The 19,638-nt window shown below is 53.9% G+C and overlaps 2 protein-coding genes and 1 long non-coding RNA gene across 3 annotated transcripts; 1 reads left to right on the forward strand and 2 right to left on the reverse strand.

The window, feature by feature from the left end:
* Nucleotides 1-34: 34 nt before the first annotated feature.
* On the reverse strand, nucleotides 35-2,898 carry LOC128830164 (uncharacterized). Its single transcript, XR_008443549.1, has 2 exons — nucleotides 2,625-2,898; nucleotides 35-1,584 (listed from the first exon to the last, which is right to left on the reverse strand). It is a non-coding gene; the product is annotated as an uncharacterized LOC128830164 (long non-coding RNA).
* A 3-nt stretch (nucleotides 2,899-2,901) lies between these two features.
* On the forward strand, nucleotides 2,902-7,683 carry ANAPC15 (anaphase promoting complex subunit 15). The gene is made up of 4 exons (XM_054015929.1): nucleotides 2,902-3,059; nucleotides 3,983-4,042; nucleotides 5,631-5,768; nucleotides 7,205-7,683. The coding sequence occupies exons 1-4, from the start codon at nucleotides 2,940-2,942 to the stop codon at nucleotides 7,250-7,252; spliced, it is 366 nt and encodes a 121-aa protein (XP_053871904.1). The 5' UTR covers nucleotides 2,902-2,939; the 3' UTR covers nucleotides 7,253-7,683.
* A 3,231-nt stretch (nucleotides 7,684-10,914) lies between these two features.
* Nucleotides 10,915-18,710, reverse strand: TOMT (transmembrane O-methyltransferase). The gene is made up of 3 exons (XM_054015930.1): nucleotides 18,449-18,710; nucleotides 12,297-12,493; nucleotides 10,915-11,755 (listed from the first exon to the last, which is right to left on the reverse strand). The coding sequence occupies exons 1-3, from the start codon at nucleotides 18,708-18,710 to the stop codon at nucleotides 11,435-11,437; spliced, it is 780 nt and encodes a 259-aa protein (XP_053871905.1). The 3' UTR covers nucleotides 10,915-11,434.
* Between the last annotated feature and the right edge of the window lie 928 nt (nucleotides 18,711-19,638).

A 19,638-nucleotide genomic window follows, 5' to 3' on the forward strand; every position in this document is an offset into this window, starting at 1 on the left:
CTGACACGCTTCAAATCAAACACACTGCTTCAGGTAGAATAAACAAATTTATTAACTAAAAAGATAGATTGTAAGTCATTATAAGTCAAAGCACAACAAGTCAGATTTGGTCAAATGAAATAAAAGCAAAACACATTTTAAGCTGATCTTAACACTTTCAATGCCCTTACACACTTAGATGCTTCTCACCCCAGGCTGGCTGGTTGCTCTTCAGCCAGGCTCTCCCCTTTGGTCAGCGCTTCAGTCGCTTGGTGGTGGTGTCTGTAGATGGAGGTGGAAGAGAGAGGAAGAGCATGGCAAACGTCTCTCCCTTTTATCATGTTCTTTCTTCCCTTCTGGCTTTGCCCCTCCTCCCATTCACAGTCAGGTGAGCATTACCTCATTGTAGTCCCAAACTCACCAAGGGAAGGGGGGTGACTCACTCGAGAGTCCAACAGATTCTTTGTTGCTGCCTAGGCCAGTGTCCTTTGTTCCTGTGAGGCTGGCTGGGTTTGTCCCACACATGTCCTGATGAGGTGTGCACTGCCCCTCTGCTCCTGGAGAGTTTTGCCGGGGCTTGTTTTAAGCCATGAGGACACATTTTCAGTCTCATAACTATATACATTAAATTACAACCTATAACATCACTATAACAATGCACAGTGCATCACAAGCCTTCTGAAGACACCCGACATGACAATTTTGCATTGGATATCACATAATCATATTATAAAAATGAACGTAGGGGTGCTGGGTGTTCCCCCGAGGTACAGAGCATCACAAGTGGTCTGTGCCTATCACTTCTCAGGAATGTTTGTGTTTTTGCAATACCAGCCATGTTCTTGCCAGGTTCTGTGAACTTGTAAGCAGGCATGTTTTATAACAGGGCCTGACTTCTGCTCCCAGCTTGACTCTTACTACCTTTGCTTCATAGCAGCAGGGCTTGACCACTACTTTAGTTCAACCTTGGGCCTCATACCAGGTCTCTTACACCAGGCCTCATGTCTCAGGCTCTCTTTCTACTACACCGGGATCCCCCAGGAGTTAGCAGGGCTGTCAGGCCAGAGACAGGGGTCCTAACCACTGCACCATCCTGCCTCATCCCAATGTCCACTGGGGGACGTTCAAGCCCCACAATCATCTCAGAGGAGTAAAGAGCATTCTGGACAAGACACCATCCCCTTAGGCATGGTGCCTTCCTAACCTTGCAAATCCAGAGGGGCTGCCCGAGTCTGTAAACCCCATGGGCCTGTTTCTGTCCAAATGAGCCGAGGAATTTATTATTAACTAGCCCGGATCGTCAAAAGCACTTATTAACTGTCTGATCTCCACCACCCGCCCAGGAGGTAGGGCAAACAGCTCCTTGCTCACGCCAAGCTCACTAGAACATGCCTGCATAAGTGCACCAGGTCTCAACACAGTCCACGCCTTCTGCAAACAAGACACCAGATTCCAGCCGTGACAAACTTTCACAATGTCCCCTGATTGCCGTGTTAGAACTCCCCAGGACTTTGATGGGGTTTATTGCACAATCGCCTTGGCTGTGGGCCTGTGGCAGAGCGTTCTGGCTTTTTTATGACAGCAGGAACATTTTGCTGGGGTTGGCTGAGGAACAAAAGGAAATGACCCAAAGTATTAAAATACCGTTAACTCTTTCACTGGCCAAGTGCTGCTCTGTCGCAGCCTCTGGAGAGATGATAAATACACCTTGAAAATACCAGAGCTCCCCTGGATTCCTTGTTGATGCAGCTAAGGACCAGATCATAAAACCATAGATCAGGGTTGGAAGGGACCTCAGGGGGTATCTAGACCAACCCCCTGCTCAAAGCAGGACCAATCCCAACTACATCATCCCAGCCAGGGCTTGGTCAAGCTGGGCCTTACAGATGGTTTTACATCAATATTAACACTAATTTAAGTGGTGCTTTACAAACATAGACTCCCACACCTGCTCTGAGGGCTACTAGAGATTATCACCACGGTGGCCAAGTGAACAGGGGCGGCTCGAGGCACCAGCGCACCAAGCGCGTGCCCGGGGCGGCAAGCCGCGGGGGGGGGGGGGTGGCCTGCCAGTCGCTGTGAGGGCGGCAGTCCCGCGGCGGGTACGCCAAAGGGGCGGGACTGGCATGTCGCCGAAGCTGCGTGACCAGCGGATCTCCCGCAGGCGCGCCGCCGGACCGCCATGTTTGGGGCAGCCCCGTGCCTCAGTTTCCCCACCGATCGCATGGGGCTCAGGACGCGGCACGCTGCTGGGGGGGGGGGGCGAGGCAGTTGCCCGGGGGGGGCGGCGCCAGGGCCCCGCGGGGGGGGGGTAATTCCCGCCCGACCCCAGCCCTGGTGCCGTGGGACCCTGCGCGCGGGAGCAGCCCCGCCCCCCGGGGTTTTAACCCCCGCGCGCTGCCCCGCGTCACAGCGCCCCTGGCACGCGCAGCGCGGGGGGGGGGGGGATGTAGCCGGCGGCCCCAGCAGCCCCTGGGGGCGGGACCTGCCCCACTTCCGGCCGCCGGGGCTGCCCCCTGACAGGAGCTTCCGGCCCCCCCCAGGCGGATCCGCGTGTTGCGACGCAGCCCGACGAGGGGCGGGGCTAAGGCCAGCCACAGGCACGCCCCAGGCGGGGTGGGGGTGGGGACGCGATTTCTCACTACCGACACGAGCCTCCCTAGCACGGCGCATGCGTGAGGCGAGGGGCTCCCGCGGCTCCCACACGGTCACTTCCGGCGCGCAGGAGAATATGCTTCCGGGTCACGCCCTCCTTTCCCCCCCCCCGCAGTCTGGGCACGGCTCTGCTGAGTGGAGCTGCCTCGTGCCACTCCGCGTGGCTCCGGAGCTGGCCCGGAAGTCCCGCCCCCTAAGCCCCGCCCCTCTCGGGAACCCCGCCCCCTCCTACCCCTGGAGCCCCATCCCGGGTGCGACCCCCCCTCAAACCACGTGCACCGCCCCCCCCCGCGCCCCCCCGAGCCATGTCCACGCTCTTCCCCTCGCTCTTCCCGCGCGTCACCGAGTCCCTCTGGTTCAACCTGGACCGGCCCTGCGTGGACGAGAACGAGCTGCAGCAGCAGGAGCAGCAGCACCAGGCCTGGGTGAGCGGCGGGGCCCGGCCCGGGGGTGCAGCGATGGGCGTCAGTGACCCAGTGCTGAGCTGCTGATGCTGGGGAGCTGGGCTGCGGGGAGAGCCCGCCTTCGGAGGAGATGTAAAATCAAGGTCCTGGGCTCTTGGGGTCATTAGATTCCCCTGGCAGTTGTTTTGTGAGCCCCAGGGCCTGTGGGTAATCTGTGTAAATTCACAAAAAGAGCAGGAGTACTTGTGGCCCCTTAGAGACTAGCACCTAAGCTTTCGTGGGCTACAGCCCACTTCCTCAGATGCATAGACTGGAACCTATAGTAGGAAGATATCTACACAGACCGAACGTGAAAAGGTGGAAGTACCCATACTAACTCAGCAGGAAAAAACAAACTTTTGTAATGATAATCAAGATGGCCCATTTCAGACAGTTGACCAGAGGTGCGAGGATACTTAACCTGGGGAAATAGATTCAACCTAAGGTACCACAAGTACTCCTGTTCTTTTTGCAGATATAGACTAACTTGGCTGCTACTCTGAAACCTGTGTAAATTCAGCCTGTGGTTTCAGTTGGATACAGTCTTCTCCACTTGCTGGCCTAAGCACATAACACAAGGCAACTTTTTAAGCAGCTGCCACCCAGAAGTGGCTGCATTTCAGCCGCACTTTACCCTTGAATCTTTCGTGACCCAAGCGCTCCAGATTACTTAGCAGCTGGCATAATGGATCAGACAATTGTTCCATCTACTCTGGCGTCCTGCCTCTGCCAACGGCCACTCCTGGATGCTTTAAAAGAAAGGGAATAGCTTTATTGCGCAATACCTTCCCGGGGAAAACCCAGGCACAACCCCTCAGACAGTTGATTTGCAGGGTACTGTGCTGAGGCATTGTGTAGCATCAGCTTTTTCAGACTGACTTTCCTCTGGCTGTTTTCCCCCTCAGCTGCAGAGTATTGCTGAAAAAGACAATAATTTGGTCCCTATTGGAAAACCTGCCTCCGAGGTAAGAATCCTGGCACCCTTTTCCTGTGCTGTAGGGTTTTGGTTGTTAAGATCTGGAGGTTGTGCGGTTAACAATCCAATGTGCTGGGTTTTTAACTGGCTAAACAGGTGCACATAACTTCCTGCTGAGGATTCTGGGTAGTGTAGTCCAGTAGAGCACTCACCTGTGCTGAGTAGTACTATAACTACAGCCCCATGAAATTATTTTTATTGGGTTTTTTTTGCGGGGGGGCGGGGGATTTAGTGTTGTTCCATTTTATCCATGTGGGAGGCAGGGGGAATTGAGTCTTGCCCCTGGGCGGAGGTGGGAAGCCCGGAGGGGGCAGGGCATTGGGTCTTGCGTGGTGAGGAGAGACCCAGGGGGGTTGCAGGGCAGCGCCTCCTTTCCTGCATGACTGGGCCCGGTTCCCTGCTCGGAGCGTTGCGACACGGCGCACAGGGTCAGCACCGCTGAGGTTTGGCCTGGCCGCCCCTCCGTCATGATGACAATGGGGTGGCCAGGCCAAATTTGAGTGAGTGGCGCTGCAGCCCTGCGTACCTGGGTGCAATGCCCAAAGCAGGGAGCCGGGCCCAGCATCTTGGGAAAAGAGCCACCTCTGCAAGCGAGTTTGTTTAAAAGAGAACTGGATAAATTCATGGCGGTTAAGTCCATTAATGGCTATTAGCCAGGATGGGTAAGGAATAGTGTCCCTAGACTCTGTTTGTCAGAGGGTGGGGATGGATGGCAGGAGAGAGATCACTTGATCATTGCCTCTGGGGCACCTGGCATTGGCCACTGTCGGTAGACCGGATACTGGCCTGGATGGACCTTTGGTCTGACCCAGTACGGCCGCACTTATGTTCTTATGTTTTATTTTGTGTTAGTTCCTATTTGCAAAAATTCCGTGGGGCCCTAACTATAATTAGAGCCACCACTAGAGAGCGTTGGAACACTCTGTTCACATGTGACTGCCAGGGGCTCCTGGAGGTCAGCTCCTTAGAAGCTTCCAGTGATCTGGAAAATGACGAGACCCTCCTCCCCTCCCTCAGGCTGGGAGCACCAGGGAGGCCATACACTCAGCCCACAATCTGGAGGGGCTCACTGTATTCCCACTAGCCACCGCCTCTGGAAAGGCGGTCTCCATGAAGCGAGACCCTGGCGGGGAGGAGGGAGAGATTCCATGCTAGGAAGCGGGGTGAATGGGAAGTGATCTGCTGTACTCTGCGACTCTCCTGTGTTCGTTAGTGGTGCGGTTCCTCCATGGGTCTGATGCTGAGTGGGGAGGGAGTGTCTCCACCCCCGCCTTACCAGCTCACCACCCTTGGTGTGGAACTGAACTACAGGCTATGGGAGATCTGTGGGCCCCAGCATGTGGGTGGGTGAGCCGGAAGGGCTGCTGAGAGGAGGGAGAGTGCTGTGGGAGCTGAGGGCACTGAGTGCTGGTGCAGGGGGTTCTGGGACAGAGGATGGGTTGATTCCTAGGGTTGGGGGAGGGAAAGCGCCGCCACGGGAGGCAAGAGCTGCAGAGCCAGGGGAATGGGGCTTAAGGGCCGGCTGGGGAGCGGTGCTGCAGGGGGCTGACAGCTGTGGGTTACCCTGGCGTCTGCAGCATTACGATGAGGAGGAAGAGGAGGATGATGAAGACGATGAAGACAGTGAAGAGGATTCCGAGGATGACGAGGACATGCAGGACATGGACGAGATGAACGATTATAATGAGTCCCCGGACGATGGGGAGATCAATGAGGTACGTTGGGGTGGGGCCTGGTGAACCTCAGCAGCCGAGTCACTTTCACGTCCACAGATCCCAGCGCGTGGGGGAACACGCAGAGAGGTGGCTGGGATCTGTGGACGCGACACCACCCAGCTACGTCCATCCTCCAGCAGGGAAAGCAGCGATACCCAGGCAGGGGAGCAGGACAGGTCAATCTGGGAGTTTCCCTAGCACCCCCGAACCCTACGTGGGAATGAGCTGCCTGATCATCCAACCCCAGCTCCAGTCTCTGTTCCTGACACTGGGCTGATGAAACAACCTGCCCAGATGCCTCACAGGACCCTCCATCGCAGGGGTCTCCAGGCAGCTTCCTCTCACTTTCTCAGCCCTGCTGGTAAATCCCTCCCCCTTGCTGCAGGAGCCCTGTCGGGAGCCGGGAGAGCTCCAGGGATTGGTATTATTTCCAGAGACCGGAAGCAATTCCGAGCTGTCTCAGTGACTTTTCCAGTCACCCCCCGGGAGCTGGGGAATATCACTGTCCCAGGGCTTGGCTACACTTGCGAGTTAGAGCGCATTAAAGCAGCCCCGGGCGCCCTAGCTCACTCCCCATCCACACTGGCAAGGCACGTAGAGCGCTCTGACTCCAGGGCTACAGCGCTTCTGGTATTCCACCTCGGCGAGAAGATTAACACTTGTTGCACATTGGCTGAAACGCCCGGGTGTCGGTGTGGACGAGGTGTTGCATTACTGCGCTCTGATCGGCCTCCGGAAATGTCCCATAATCCCCTTAAGTCAAGTGGCCACTCTTGTCATTGCTTTGGATATGCCCTTTGAAAGCTCCATTTCTGACAGCCGGCTGATTATCTGCTCCGAGACAAAGCAAACATTACTGCGGAATGCTGTGTGTGAGAGAGAGAGAGAGAGAGAGGCGGCGGAGAGGGGGGGTCTGCTGCTATCTGAACTTACAAGACAGCATGCTGACATGCTCTCAGCCCCCCCAAAACCCCTCGACACACAACATACTCCCTGTCACTCTCTACCCCACCCCACTCATTTGAAAAGCACGTTGCAGCCACTTGCATGCTGGGATAGCTACCACAATGCAGTGCTCTCTGTGGCCGTTGCAAGAGCTGCTAATGTGGCCACGCCAGTGCTCTGGCGGCTGTCAATGTGGACAGACTGCAGCGCTTTCCCTACCGCGCTCTCCGAAGGCTGGTTTAACTCACAGCGCTCTACAGCTGCAAGTGTAGCCATGCCCCCAGTCTGACAGACTGAGGCACAAAGATGCTGGTTTGTCCCATGTCACTTAGCAGCAGAGTTGAGAATAGAACTCAGGAGTCCTGCCTCCCATTTCCCGTCTCTCCCTCCCACAACGTGTCCCTTCCGAGGGCCAGCCTCACTGTGGGCTGTCCGCTGGGAATGGACTCGGGAAAGCTGAAGGACTATCCTTCCTGTGTCGTTTGCCCAAGGTGGACATGGAAGGAGCTGAGCAAGACCAAGACCAGTGGATGATCTGACACGGCTGCATCTTGACCAGGTTAAAGGCTGCTGGCGTCCGCTGGAGCTGAAGGAGGGTAGGAGAGCTCTGCCTTCTGGCTTGGCATTGCCTACGGGCATCAGATGGGACGGCTCGTCAGCACAGGGTCTGATGGACAGCAGCACTTGGAAGCCCTGGTTAGGGAAGTGTCCCTACTGCTGTCTGTCTCGTGATTATTTTGTGAACCGAACCTGGCTCAGCCTCAGGCCCCACAACGGAGCCAGCTGGAGAGAAGCTTTCGGTCTCAGCGCCTGCCCATGTTACCTGCGCCAGGGCAGCTGCTGTTAACGTACAGCTCTACATGGGATCACGGGACGACCGGGGTGGGACAGAGCAGCCGGGGCTGGCTTTGTGCGTCTCTGGCGCTCACAGAAATGTGGGGGGTTTCCAATAAATAACACTTCAAAACAATTCTTTGAGGTTTTTTAATAGTAGTATTACAGTAGCAGCTGGAAATTCACCCAGGATTAAGGCCCCAGTGTGCTGGGTGCTGTACGTATATTTAGTAAGAGACCGTCTCTGTCACTTCATATAAAGGGGCATCGCCCTAGCATAGAGCCAGTGACCCAGGGAGCCGTTCTCATTTCACCTAATGGAGAGTAACCGGGATGCTCACCTGTCATTTCATTCCCAGAGTGACACATCAGAGAGCGCTTTACAACCCCCCCTGTAACGTCCGTCTATCGCGCTGGGCCCAGGAAGTCCCCGGCGGCCAGGCAGTTTAGCTCAGCAATAAGTGGCCCGTCAGTGGCTTTGTTACAGTCCAAAGAACAGACAAAACCAACATGTTTCTCATGGCTTGGCTCACACAGCCACATCTGGTCAGCAGCCTTTGCAATCAGGCTGCCCTGAGATAGGCCCCCAATTGCCGTGAGGCAGGAGCACAGTGCCTGAGTTGTGTAGATAAGGGTGTGACGTTACGCCCCGTATTCTTCCTAGAAATAGGGTTATGATACGAATATGGTCTAACTAAGAGAGACTGTGCAAGATGGGTCTTGTACGATATCAGTGGAAAGGTTATGATTTACTGAATGTGTTTATCCAATTTGTATGCATGTATCGTTGTATCTGAAGCTGGGAATATTGACCATGTCTCTGTATTTCAAATGGGCTACATTGGATGAGGCCAAACAATGTTAGTGGCTTATTGAGGAAACGCACACAAGCGCCACCCCAGGAACTGTGTGCAATAGAAACCTCTCAGCGAGAGCTCTACAGAATGGGAATTCTTTGACCCAGGTCACAGCAAAAAAGCTTTCCAGTAAGTGGGGGGAAGATATAAAAGAGGGACAATGACAACGTGAGGGGTCCTCACTCTCCCTACAACAACACAGCTGAAAACACCTGAGGAATAAAGACTGATCTGGGAGAAGTGATGGTCCCAGGCTAAGATCTTTAGCTTGTGTAAGAAAACCTGGGAAAGCCGAGGCAACTTGTGCCTTAAGAATCTGCCAGCCCGTTGTCACTGAGGGTGAGAATTTGTTCATTTGTATCCTACCGATCTAGTGTGTTAAGCTCAGTCTGGGGCTATTGTTTATTTACTAAGGTAATCGGCTTTGTTCTTTTGCTGTCCCTTTAACCTGAAGATTCACCTTTCGTGCCTGTCGCGGTGGGCCCCAGTAATGAAGCTCACTTTGGGATCTGCTTGGCCCCAAAGGCAGGTGTTTGGCTCCATCCATTAGAGAGGGTGGGGCGAGACACCAAGTTTGGCTCCAGGCCCAAAGTTGGGGGGTGGATGGATGTGGGGCTGGGTTGGTCCTATCTCAGGCTCACTACAGTGTGCAGAAAATGCTTAGCACTTAGCCAAACACTTCAAAGGGCTTTCAGTGGCAGTGCAGTGGGTAAGTACTTATCTGCCCCAAGTTAAGAACATACGAACGGCCATAGTGGGTCAGACCAAAGATCCATCTAGCCAGTATCCTGTCTTCCGACAGTGGCCAATGCCAGCTGCCCCAGAAGGAATGAACAGAACAGGTCAGCATCAAGTGATCCATCCCCTGTTGCCCATTTCCAGCTTCTGGCAAACAGAAGCTAGGGACACCATCCCTGCCCATCCTGGCTAATAGCCATTGATGGACCTATCCTCCATGAACTTCTCTAGTTCTTTTTTGAACCCTGTTATAGTCTTGACCTTCACAACATCCTCTGGCAAGGAGTTCCACAGGTTGACTGCGTGTTGTGTGAAAAAAATACTTCCTTTTGTTTGTTTTAAACCTGCTGCCTATTAATTTCATTTGATGGCCCCTAGTTCTTATGTTATGAGAAGGAGTAAATAACACTTCCTGATTTACTTAAGTCCCAGTCTTATTAATCTCTCCTCATACAGTAGTAGTTCTCATCCTAATAATTTTTGTTGCCCTTTTCTGAACCTTTTCCAAGTCCAATATTTCTTTTCTGAGATGGGGCAACCACATCTGCATGCAGTATTGAAGATGTGGGCGTACCGTGGATTTATATAGAGGTAATATATTTTCTGTCTTCTTACCTGGAACATACAATAGTATCTGAGCTCATCACAAGCCACAATGGATTTATCCTCTCACACCCTAGGCACAGCAGTGCAGTTATCCCCATTGTACAGAAGGGGAACTGAGGCACGGGGAAAGCGGGACCTAGCCCAAGCAAGTCCATGGTAGAGCAGGAAATTGAATTCAGCTCTAAGTCAGCACCCTAACCCCTGGACCATCCTTCCTCACTGTAGGAGCTTAGCACCTTCCATCTATGATAGATCGGTCCATATTTTACTCTAAACTCTGCCTTGTATTGCCATCTCCTAGGGTTGGAGTTAAGGTTATAGGGTGATATTTTTGGGATTTATTTAAATATTGTGTCTGGAGGGTGGAGATATACCTATCTCATAGAGCTGGACGGGACCTCAAAAGGTATATAGAGTCCAGTCCCCTGCCTTCACTAGCAGGACCAAGTACTGATTTGTGCCCCAGATCCCTAAATGGCCCCCTCAAGGATTGAACTCACAACCCTGGGTTTAGCAGGCCAATGCTCAAACCACTGAGCTATCCCTCCCCCCAATGAAGTGACTTTTGAAGCCTGAGAGAGGAGATGTGGCCCCCTGGCTATACTGTCTGGTTTTTGTAAATGGGGTTTAGGAACCTTTTAGCACAGAGAGGTGAAATGACTCGCCCAGTGAGCCAGGAAAAGAGCCCCGGCATCCTGCCACCCTCTCTGCTGGCCCGGGTGGTACGCGCTCCGGCCTGCTTGGCTCAGGGAAGCCAGCTGATTACACTCAGGAGAACCAGCCAGTCACTAGTCCATGCTGTGTGCTCAGACCCATCTCCCAATCCCAGCTGAACCATAGGGTTCTGGTGGCCCTGGGTAACAAGGGCTGTCCCCTACATGAATGGTGCTCATAGTAACCGGCGGGGAGGAGCGCAGAGCAGGGGAGCTTGGTGTCACTGGGGGGAAAGGGGTTGCTTCCTAGGGTGGACACCCGCTGCAGGCTGCTTTGCTGCGCGCTGAGGGTCAGCCCAGCACTGCACAGGAACCCCGAAAAGACAAAGGCCCTGTCGCAGGACACAACAGGAGGGCCAGGATGACGGGGCTGCTTTCTTCTGGCCCTTTAAATCTCCAGAAAGGGAAAGTTTGGAGGAGGGATTTGAAAGGGGGAGAGGGGGCCTAATGCCCGTGGGGGAAGGGCTAGGTTGGCAGTCCCAGGTGTAGGAGAAGGCATGAAGACAGGAGCAATGGGAGTGGGGCAAAAGGTGGGGGGCAAACAAAACCTCTGAGTGGTGGCTGCAGCCTGGGTGTGTGCACGCGTGCGCCGCTCGTTCATACAGTGCAGCAGACCTATCCGGGAGACTCCCGTTCCTTCACAAACAGTGCAGCTTGCGTGGACCTGAGTCTCATCTCACAGCCGCTGGTGTGAACGCAGAGTACTCTGGAGTCGCTCTGGATTCACGCCAGTGGAAATAAGAACAGACTCTGGCCCCTATACATACAGAGCAGAGACGGGCTCACGTGCAGATCGGGCAGCGTGGCGAGGCCGTACGCACGTGGGCACACACCCACCCACCAGACCCAGCATTTGGGCATCTCTACATGGCCCCCAAGCCCAGACACCCCTCAGCTCTGGTGCAGCACCGGCTGGACCCCTGGCAGGGCAGGACGGGGCCCAGCCTGGCAGCCCCACCTTGGCCGCGAGAGCTCAGTCCAGGCCGGTGTAGGTGAGTTCGGCCATGCCATCGGGGATGGCCCGGAAGTACTCCAAGCTGGTCCTGTGCATCTTGCACTGGTACTTGCCACAGGTCTTGACGTACTGCAGGAAGTGGGGCGCGCCGGGGAAGACCACGTTGTCGGCCACAATGGTGGCTCCCTCGAGCAGCAGGCCGTGGGCCTCCAGCAGCTGCAGGTCCCGCAGGTAGCAACGCTTCCAGTGGTCCATGAAGACAAAGTCGGCCTTGAGCAGGCCGTGCTTCTCCTTCAGCTGCGGGATCACCTCCTCCGAGGCGCCCACAATCAGCTCCACCTGCGCTGGGGAGAGGCGGGGAGGTCAGCGGGGGGTCCCCCAATGAACAGCATGGCCCTCCTGCAGGATCTCACGGCACGGTGCAAACCTAGGGGCCAACCAGCCTGGGATCGGCCCTTTAAAATGCAACCGTCTCTGGGGCGGAATTCAGCAGCTTGTTCAACAGCCAACTGGAACGCTGCTCGGCCATTTGAGACAGGAAGTGGAGAGGAGTAGCTCAGCCAGTTGAAACCACAGGGGGACCGGAGGCAATTGACACTCAGATCGCACAGTCTGGGGAAGTGAGGCTATGAAATTGGGCGTTAACCAGTGTCTGGGCCAAATTCCGAGCCAAGGAATTCTGTTCTCCCATCTGCAATTCCCTTGGCTGGGGCCTATGCTGGCTGCTGCCCCCCGGTACTGGAGCAGAAACGCTGTCGGGTTCTGCTCCCAGAGCCACTCTCTCTGGCAGCCTCTTTTCACTGAGGCTAGTTCAGAATAAGCTGGGAGCCAGCCATGCCTCTATAGTCCATGGAAAGCACTGGGGGAGGGGGCTACTCACAGTGTCCTCGTCGAAGCCGGCCAGGCGGATGACCTTCTCGGCCACTGCAGCATTGCGTGGGTCCATCTCCACGGTGTAGAGCCGGGCACCCATGGGCAAACACTGGGCCATGAGGATGGTGGCGTAACCACAGTATGTGCCCAGCTCTAACACGGTGAGCGGCGTGTTCTCATAGATCAGACGGTCCAGGATCTTACCTAGAGGGCAGAAGGAGCCTCGCCAGGTCAGCTCACCTGGAGACGTGCGCCCCCTCCAGTCCCACACCCCAGGTAACCCACCCAGAAGGTGGAAAAGCCTGATGGGGCCATCTGGGCTCCCCAACCTTGGCCAGGGCAGGACTGTCCCCTGAGGTCTGTTTCCCAGGGCTCTGTCCTCTCCAGTTCTGAACACCCCAGGTAACACGGCTCCTAACGGGGAACTGATGTAAATCAAAAAGCGTTAAATCACCAGTTTTAATCGGCAAGGAGGAAACCTTGTTTTAAATCATCAATTTCAATCACGTTTTGTATTTGTACTTTTTAGTTACGTTTCCTCATGAAAGATTGCGGCTCACTGGTTTGTTACCATTGAAACAGGTTGAGTTTGCAAATAAATCTAGCCTGTGTAACTAAATGGGGGGCTTGTTTTGCCAACCCAGAGGCTGAGCGACAGCTATACACGTTGACTTAAGCAATGACTTCGCTTCACGGGCATTTCTTTAGATTCTTCATTTTTAGTTTTTTTTGTGTTAGAAAATTGTGAATGATGCATTTCCTTTTACTAGATGATTAACTTTTTACTTGTGATTTGTGTGAAGATCTATTTGAATAGAAATTCAAATTCAATTAAAACTGCAAAAGAAAAAAAAGAAAAATTTAAACTAAAACTACCTTACATATGCTCAGGGCCGCTGAGAGCGGGTTCAGGCCCCCCCAGCAGGGGCGGTGAAATTTTTTTTCGGGTCCCCCAGCAAGGGCGGACCGGCTAAACAGGGCCAACGAGAGTGGGGGGAAGCTGGGCGCCGGGCCCCCTTCTGGACCGCCGGGCTCCGGTAAGGCGACGAGAGGGGGGGAAGCCGGGCCCTGGGCCTCCTTTCAGACTGTCGGGCCCCGGTAATTTGTACCGGCTTCCCCACCCCTCTCGTCGGCCCTGCATATGCTGCATACATAAGAAAAAAAATTTATCAAAACATATTTTTTATGTAAAACTAACTGATTTATTAAACCAAGGAAGTATGATGTGTCGTTAGTGAACTGAACTGATTGTTTCTGGTCACCACGTCCTTCAAGATTTTAGAACTAGTCGATCTCACCCTCTCACATACCTAGTTTTTATTCAGAGATTGGAAAAGGAATACAAGCTTTCCTGCCTTTTCAATTCCCACCTGGTTTAGGACATTGAATGAACTAGTCATTGAACCAAACCGACTGAATAAACTGAAATGAAGAAAATATTCTCATTGCAGCCGTAGAAAAGGCTACGGGTGTCAAAAGCTGGTTTAGCCCTTCAACAAAGTCTGGGTCCAAGGTCCGGTGACTTCCACCAGTTCAGTATTTCACTTTCTTAAAAACTTGGCAGCAAACATGCACTACTTAGTATTTTGTGTATTTAATTTAGATTCTAATAAATTATAATAAGTTTAGGCCTTAACATAGGTTGCCAATTTCAAATTTAATTTTAAAGAGGTTTATTTAAATCAAAATAAACCTTGTATTTAATTTAAATGTTAAAAAATCCAATTTAAATAAAATAAAATCTGTTTTGTTTTTTTTTAAATAATCATCTTTTTTATCCATCCTGGCTCTCAGCCTCACCATCTGAGTGATGCTTCCCAGAGATCCTGTTCTTGGGACAATGTCTTTGAGAGGCTACCTAAAAGTCCCACTTCACCCCATTACTTCCAGCTGTTTCTAAGGAGGCAGAATGGCCTTGTGGTCAAGACACAGGGTTTGGCATTAGAGCTCCTAGGTTCTGCTCCCAAGTGCTGCCACAGTGATCTCAGGCAAGTTACTTTCCTGCTTGGTGCCTCAGTTTCCCTGTCTGCAAGGAAGGTAGCAGTTAGAGGCTAGTGTTTGTACAGGGCCTTTAGGTGCTGTGTCAGTGCTGAATAATAATAAACATTTGGCGCTCCTTGAAGGGTAGGTGCTAGAATAGGGCAAACTCTGAGTTTTTTTCACTGCCTTAAATGATTCCCCCCACTCCTTGACTTTTTACACCCTGGCCTGTGTCTGGAACTCAGTTTACAAGTGGCTTTGCTCAATTCCTTGAGTAGATCAGACTCTGTCCAGCAGAGGGCGATGATGACATATGCATAGCGGCTCTTATAAATAGTCCCCATTCCTCCCAACCATATCCCATTCCTCCCAGGAAAGCTCTATTGGGGGGGGGGGTGATGCTGCTGGAGAGATTCCCCTCCCCGGCTCCCCACCAGCTAACAGGGAATGCAGCCCCCACTGCTGATGTCCCATGTTGTTCAAGGGGAGGCGCTGGGTTAAGCACAGCTGTGCTCCCCCACACATGCCACCCCAGCTGCGGGTGGGACTACGTGATGTGCTGGCCCTATAGACAGCAGGCAATTTCTCCCCCTACCCTCAAACTCGCTCGCGCGCCTCCCGACAACGCAGCCCTGTTCTCAGCGCACGTCTGGCGGGCGGGTCCGTAATCATGGAGCACTTTACTCTGTGCCGTGGGCTCATGGCAGTGAAAGGCCAAAGGGTTTTGCAATGCTGGGACCGCTGCCCTAACGCGCCAGCCATCAGCCTGAGCAAAGAATGGGGCCGCCGGCTGCGGCAGTCTCAAAAGGCAGGGAGTGTGCACTGCACGTAGGGGGACATTTACCACATACAGTCTCAAAATGGGGTTTCAGTGGGACTCCTAGGGTACTGGCTGTGACACTCCGCACCCCATACTCACTATAGGAATATGATTATGATATAATTATGATGCATCTTGTACAGATATGTCATTGCAGCCAAAGACTGAACGGCCGGGGAGGCTAATTCCCCCATCCCCTAGATCAGGGTTCCTGCAGGTCCGGGGCAGGTCCGGGGATACTTCACTGAGGCTGCTGGACACAGAGACCCTGTGGTTCTCGCTGGCCCCCAGGGCTCAGTGGCTGACAGCCTGTGCTGTTGAGTTTCCTGGCACGGCTCCTCCCTGAGGCCTGGGCTGGCAGCTGTGGACGGGACCCCCCGGGACACGGCTGTCCCGATAGCATAGCGTGCTGCTGCTCTCCGGTCCCTCGAGGAAAGCCGGGGTCTAGGCTGGCCATCATGAATCAGCGCTGGGCCAGACCCAGGTGTATTTGTTTCCTGGCACGGCCCTGGCGTGTTTCCAGCGTCAGCACCTCCCACCCAGAGCGGCTGCTCTGTCCTCCCAGGCTCAGCAGGCTGGAAACTTAACCCTCTGCCTGCAGCTCCTGGTATAAACCAGGGGCCCCTCCCCCCTCCTCCACAGGGAGCGCAGCTGAGCGGGGGGCAGGTCTGGCCAGGCCAGCTTCCCCACACTGCTCCCTCTGTGGGAGCCAGGCACTGCCCGGACCAGGGACCCTGCCCGAGCTGGCTACTTCAGGCTCCCGCAGCCCTGGGCTGGCTCATTTTAGGAGGGTTTGGGGGGCTGTAGCAGGAAGGCTCCCTGGAAGTCAGTCTCAGCCTCCTCACCAGGAACTCTCCCTCCTGGCCTGCTCACTGTAACATCCTAGCTGTGTGGGGCTGGGGCTGGCCTCGCCTGCCCAGGCCTGCTGAGAGGACAAAGGGAGGGCCTAGATAAGCTCCCCTGTAGCTCCAGGGGAGCTACCTAGGGCTTGGGGAGCCAAGGGAGCACGGTTCTAATCCCAGCTTCCCACATGGGAGTGTTCATTAGTGATTGTGTCTATAGGAGACACTTTCATCCCCTCCCATTGGGAGGCCGGGAGTCTGTTCTTCCCCCAGCGTGGGGGCTTCTGCTGCAAAACTCTTCCCCATGGAGCCATCTAGTGAGGATTCAAACCCCCTGTGATGTTGCAGTCTATATGATTTTATAAAAATATGCTAATGAGTGAATATAATGTAACTGGAATATGCTTCATGCAAAAGATCTCTTGTAAAGTATCATTACAAAGCTCATAATCTACTGCGTGTGATCATCCTATTAGTATAAACGTACCACTCTTGTATCTGAACCTAGAAATATAAAATATAACTCTGAGGACCTATTGTCATTATGCAAAGTTTGGGCCATTAATGGTGGTTTGGAATCTTGATGACTCCCATTAACCAGGACAGTTGTCTGCAGATGGCTGTGTTTTACCTGTAAGTCTCCCTGTATATGTGTGTGCTGGCAGGTGGGCAATGAAGTCTTGCAGTGACATGTGATCATGTCACCTGAACTGGAATCCATCTTTAACCTGGTACTTTTCCGGGGGGGGGGGGGGGGGTGGAAACCCAGAGGGACAAAGGGTTCCCGCCTCATGCAAAAGATATATAAAGGGGTGGAACAGAACAAAGGGGAGGAGGAGCCATCATGAAGAATCCCATAGCTGTCACCTGAGCTGGAACAAGAGCTGTACCAGGGGAAAGAATTGTGCCCAGGCCTGGAAGGTGTCCAGTCTGAGAAAAAAATGTACTGAAGCATCTCTGAGGGTGAGATTATCTGTATTCAGTTTGATTAGACATAGATTTGCGCATTTTATTTTATTTTGCTTGGTGACTTACTTTGTTCTGTCTGTTACTACTTGGAACCACTTAAATCCTACTGTCTGTATTTAATAAAATCACTTTTTATTTAGTAATTCACTCAGAGTATGTATTAATACCTGGGGGAGCAAACAGCTGTGCCTATCTCTCTATCAGTGTTATAGAGGGCGAACAATTGATGAGTTTACCCTGCATAAGCTTTATGCAGGGTAAAACGGATTTATTTGGGTATAGACCCATTGAAAGTTGAGCATCTGAGTGCTAGAGACAAGCACACTTCTGTGAGCTGTTTTCAGATAAACCTGCAGCTTTGGGGCAAGTGATTCAGACCCTGGGTCTGTGTTGGAACAGACGGAGTGTCTGGCTCAGCGAGACAGGGCTCTGGAGTCCCGAGCTGGCAGGGGTAGAAGTAGTCTTGGCACATGGGGTGGCAGCTCCCAAGGGGGTTCCTGTGATCCAACCCGTCACCCCCCAATCTGGCTTAGCTACAGCAGCTGCTTTGACCACTAGGCAGCATGGTCCTGGCTAACAGAGCTCGCTCTCTAGAAGCCTTGGAGGGGAAAGGTCGGGCAGCTCCCGCAGCAGCTATTCTAGAGCCAGATCTATTTCGAGGGAAGAATCCCTGCGCTGGCCTCGCACACTCGACCGACGTCCACGGATAGCGCAGAGTTCCCTGCAGAACGTGCATTCATTCCGGCTCTGCCAGGGTGGGGTCTCAGGCCTGGCTCACGTGGAATTTGACTGGGCTAAAGAGAATGACAGCGTCTGGGTGCTAAATGTTAATCCCCTGCACAGGTCTGTCCTGCCCACCCGCCCCTGCCTGGTTCAAAGGGAGAACAACAGCACAAAGACACCATGATGAGCTGGCTAGTGGCTGTGTGCACCACTGCCCTGTTCTAGGTGGAGTCAGGTCTGCTCTCCTGTGTGTCATAAGCCCTATACTGCACAGCTGTTAATGGGGATTCTCACTTGGCAGAGGTTGGAGCAGAAGGAGCTGCGTTCCATGCCCAGTGTTGAAGTTCTGAGCAATCATGCTGGGCAGCACAGGAATGAAGTAAGAGGGCCAGGCTGGTGCTGGGGCAGAAGCCCTGCTGTTGTCACCACAGTATATGATTCAGCAGGGAGCGTGCTGGGGCAGCACCTAATTAAGGCCCCAGTGTGGTGATGAGGGGCTGCATAGCGCAGGAGGGGACATAAAACGCGTTACTTGTGGCCACTAACGCTCACCGGGTATTTCTCACATGAGTTGTGGGGTTAATGCATGATATAAAAAATTAATAGAATGAGACTGAACTCCTGTGTCCTGGGCAAATTCCATCTGGGGTAATTACAGTACTTTTTACACCTCCCTACATTGCCAGTGGATTTGCTATTTCCCCCCTCTTCCTCTCTCAAATGGTCATGTGACGTTGGTGTGTGGTGTTGAACCGCTGCTGGGTTCTGCCCCGGAGACGGCTGCATTTCAGTGCCGCACCCCCTCCGGGCTGGGCGAGCCCTTACCTTTGTGAGGCCCCACGTTGCTGAGGTACTCGCAGTGGTAGCACCACTGGTCGAAGGTCTCGAGGACATGGTGGGGGTCGCCGGGGATGGCATGCGTGAGGACGTACTGGAAGGCCCGCTCCTCCCGGGAGATGCCCGTCAGGCAGTCCTGCAGCCGGCGCACCAGCACCGCCCGGTAGAAGAGCAGGAAGTAGTGCCGGTAGCGGATGATCAAGGTGACCAGGAAGGGGATGAAGGCCAGAGCAATGGCTGGGGAGACCATCTCAGCAGCAGTGCAGAGCAGAGGGTGCGTGGGAGCCCCACAGACCTAGACACCAAAGGGTGGGTGAGGGGGCCGGAGCATGGATCCATCTGGGTGAGTGTAACCTGCTGGGCCAGGGATGTTACGTATCCTCCTCGAGCAGCTGGCCCACATCAGAGGATAACAGCCTACTACTACTACAGCTACCAGCAATTTCATACCCTTCGCTTGCTGCTTGTGAGCTCACCGGGACGGGAATTGTATCTTCCTAAAGCGTTGGAAAAGCTTGTGAGATCTACCCTAATACAGCTGAGGCATAACCTAGCTAATGGGGGGGGGGGGTGGGGATTTTTACCTCCCATTCCCCCCCTCCCACCCCGCCTCCTGCGGCAGACGCAGAGCCCAGCTGCTGCGTGTCAGCGTGGGAGCAGAGCTGTCAACGTGGGGACAATCAGCCAGAATACCTTGTGGGGGCGGTTGGGTTCCCAGCCCAGGAAGAGTCTGCTTTGGCCTCGTCTGGCACTTTACACATATTACAGTAACTCCTCTCTTGTAGCTGCAATCCCCTCCCCCCCCATGTTGCAGATGGGGAAACTGAGGCACGGAGCCATTACAGCCACAGTCTCCAAACTTGGGCATCTGAAGTGAGGCACAAAAGCCCTTAGGGGCTGGTCACCCCGCAGTTCCCACCAAAGCTGAGAGAAGCTGGAGGCGCTCGGCCCGCTCGGGATTTCAAAGCCTCTCTCTGGCCGCCCGTTTGAACGCCCCAGGTCAGAGGCTCACGTTGCATCGTCTCTGTTACAGCGGGGTCGGGAGCCACTGACGCCAGCGGTTACTGTTACCAGCCTCAGCGCCTGGCTCAGGCCCTCGCTCCGCCCTCGAGCCGCGCTGCCTCTGGCTCTGGCGAGTGGCCCCTCAGGGGGCTGGCTCGCTGGCGGAAGGAAGCTCC

The sequence above is a fragment of the Malaclemys terrapin genome, chromosome 1, assembly GCF_027887155.1.
Source record: "Malaclemys terrapin pileata isolate rMalTer1 chromosome 1, rMalTer1.hap1, whole genome shotgun sequence".
NCBI classification, from domain to species: domain Eukaryota; kingdom Metazoa; phylum Chordata; order Testudines; family Emydidae; genus Malaclemys; species Malaclemys terrapin.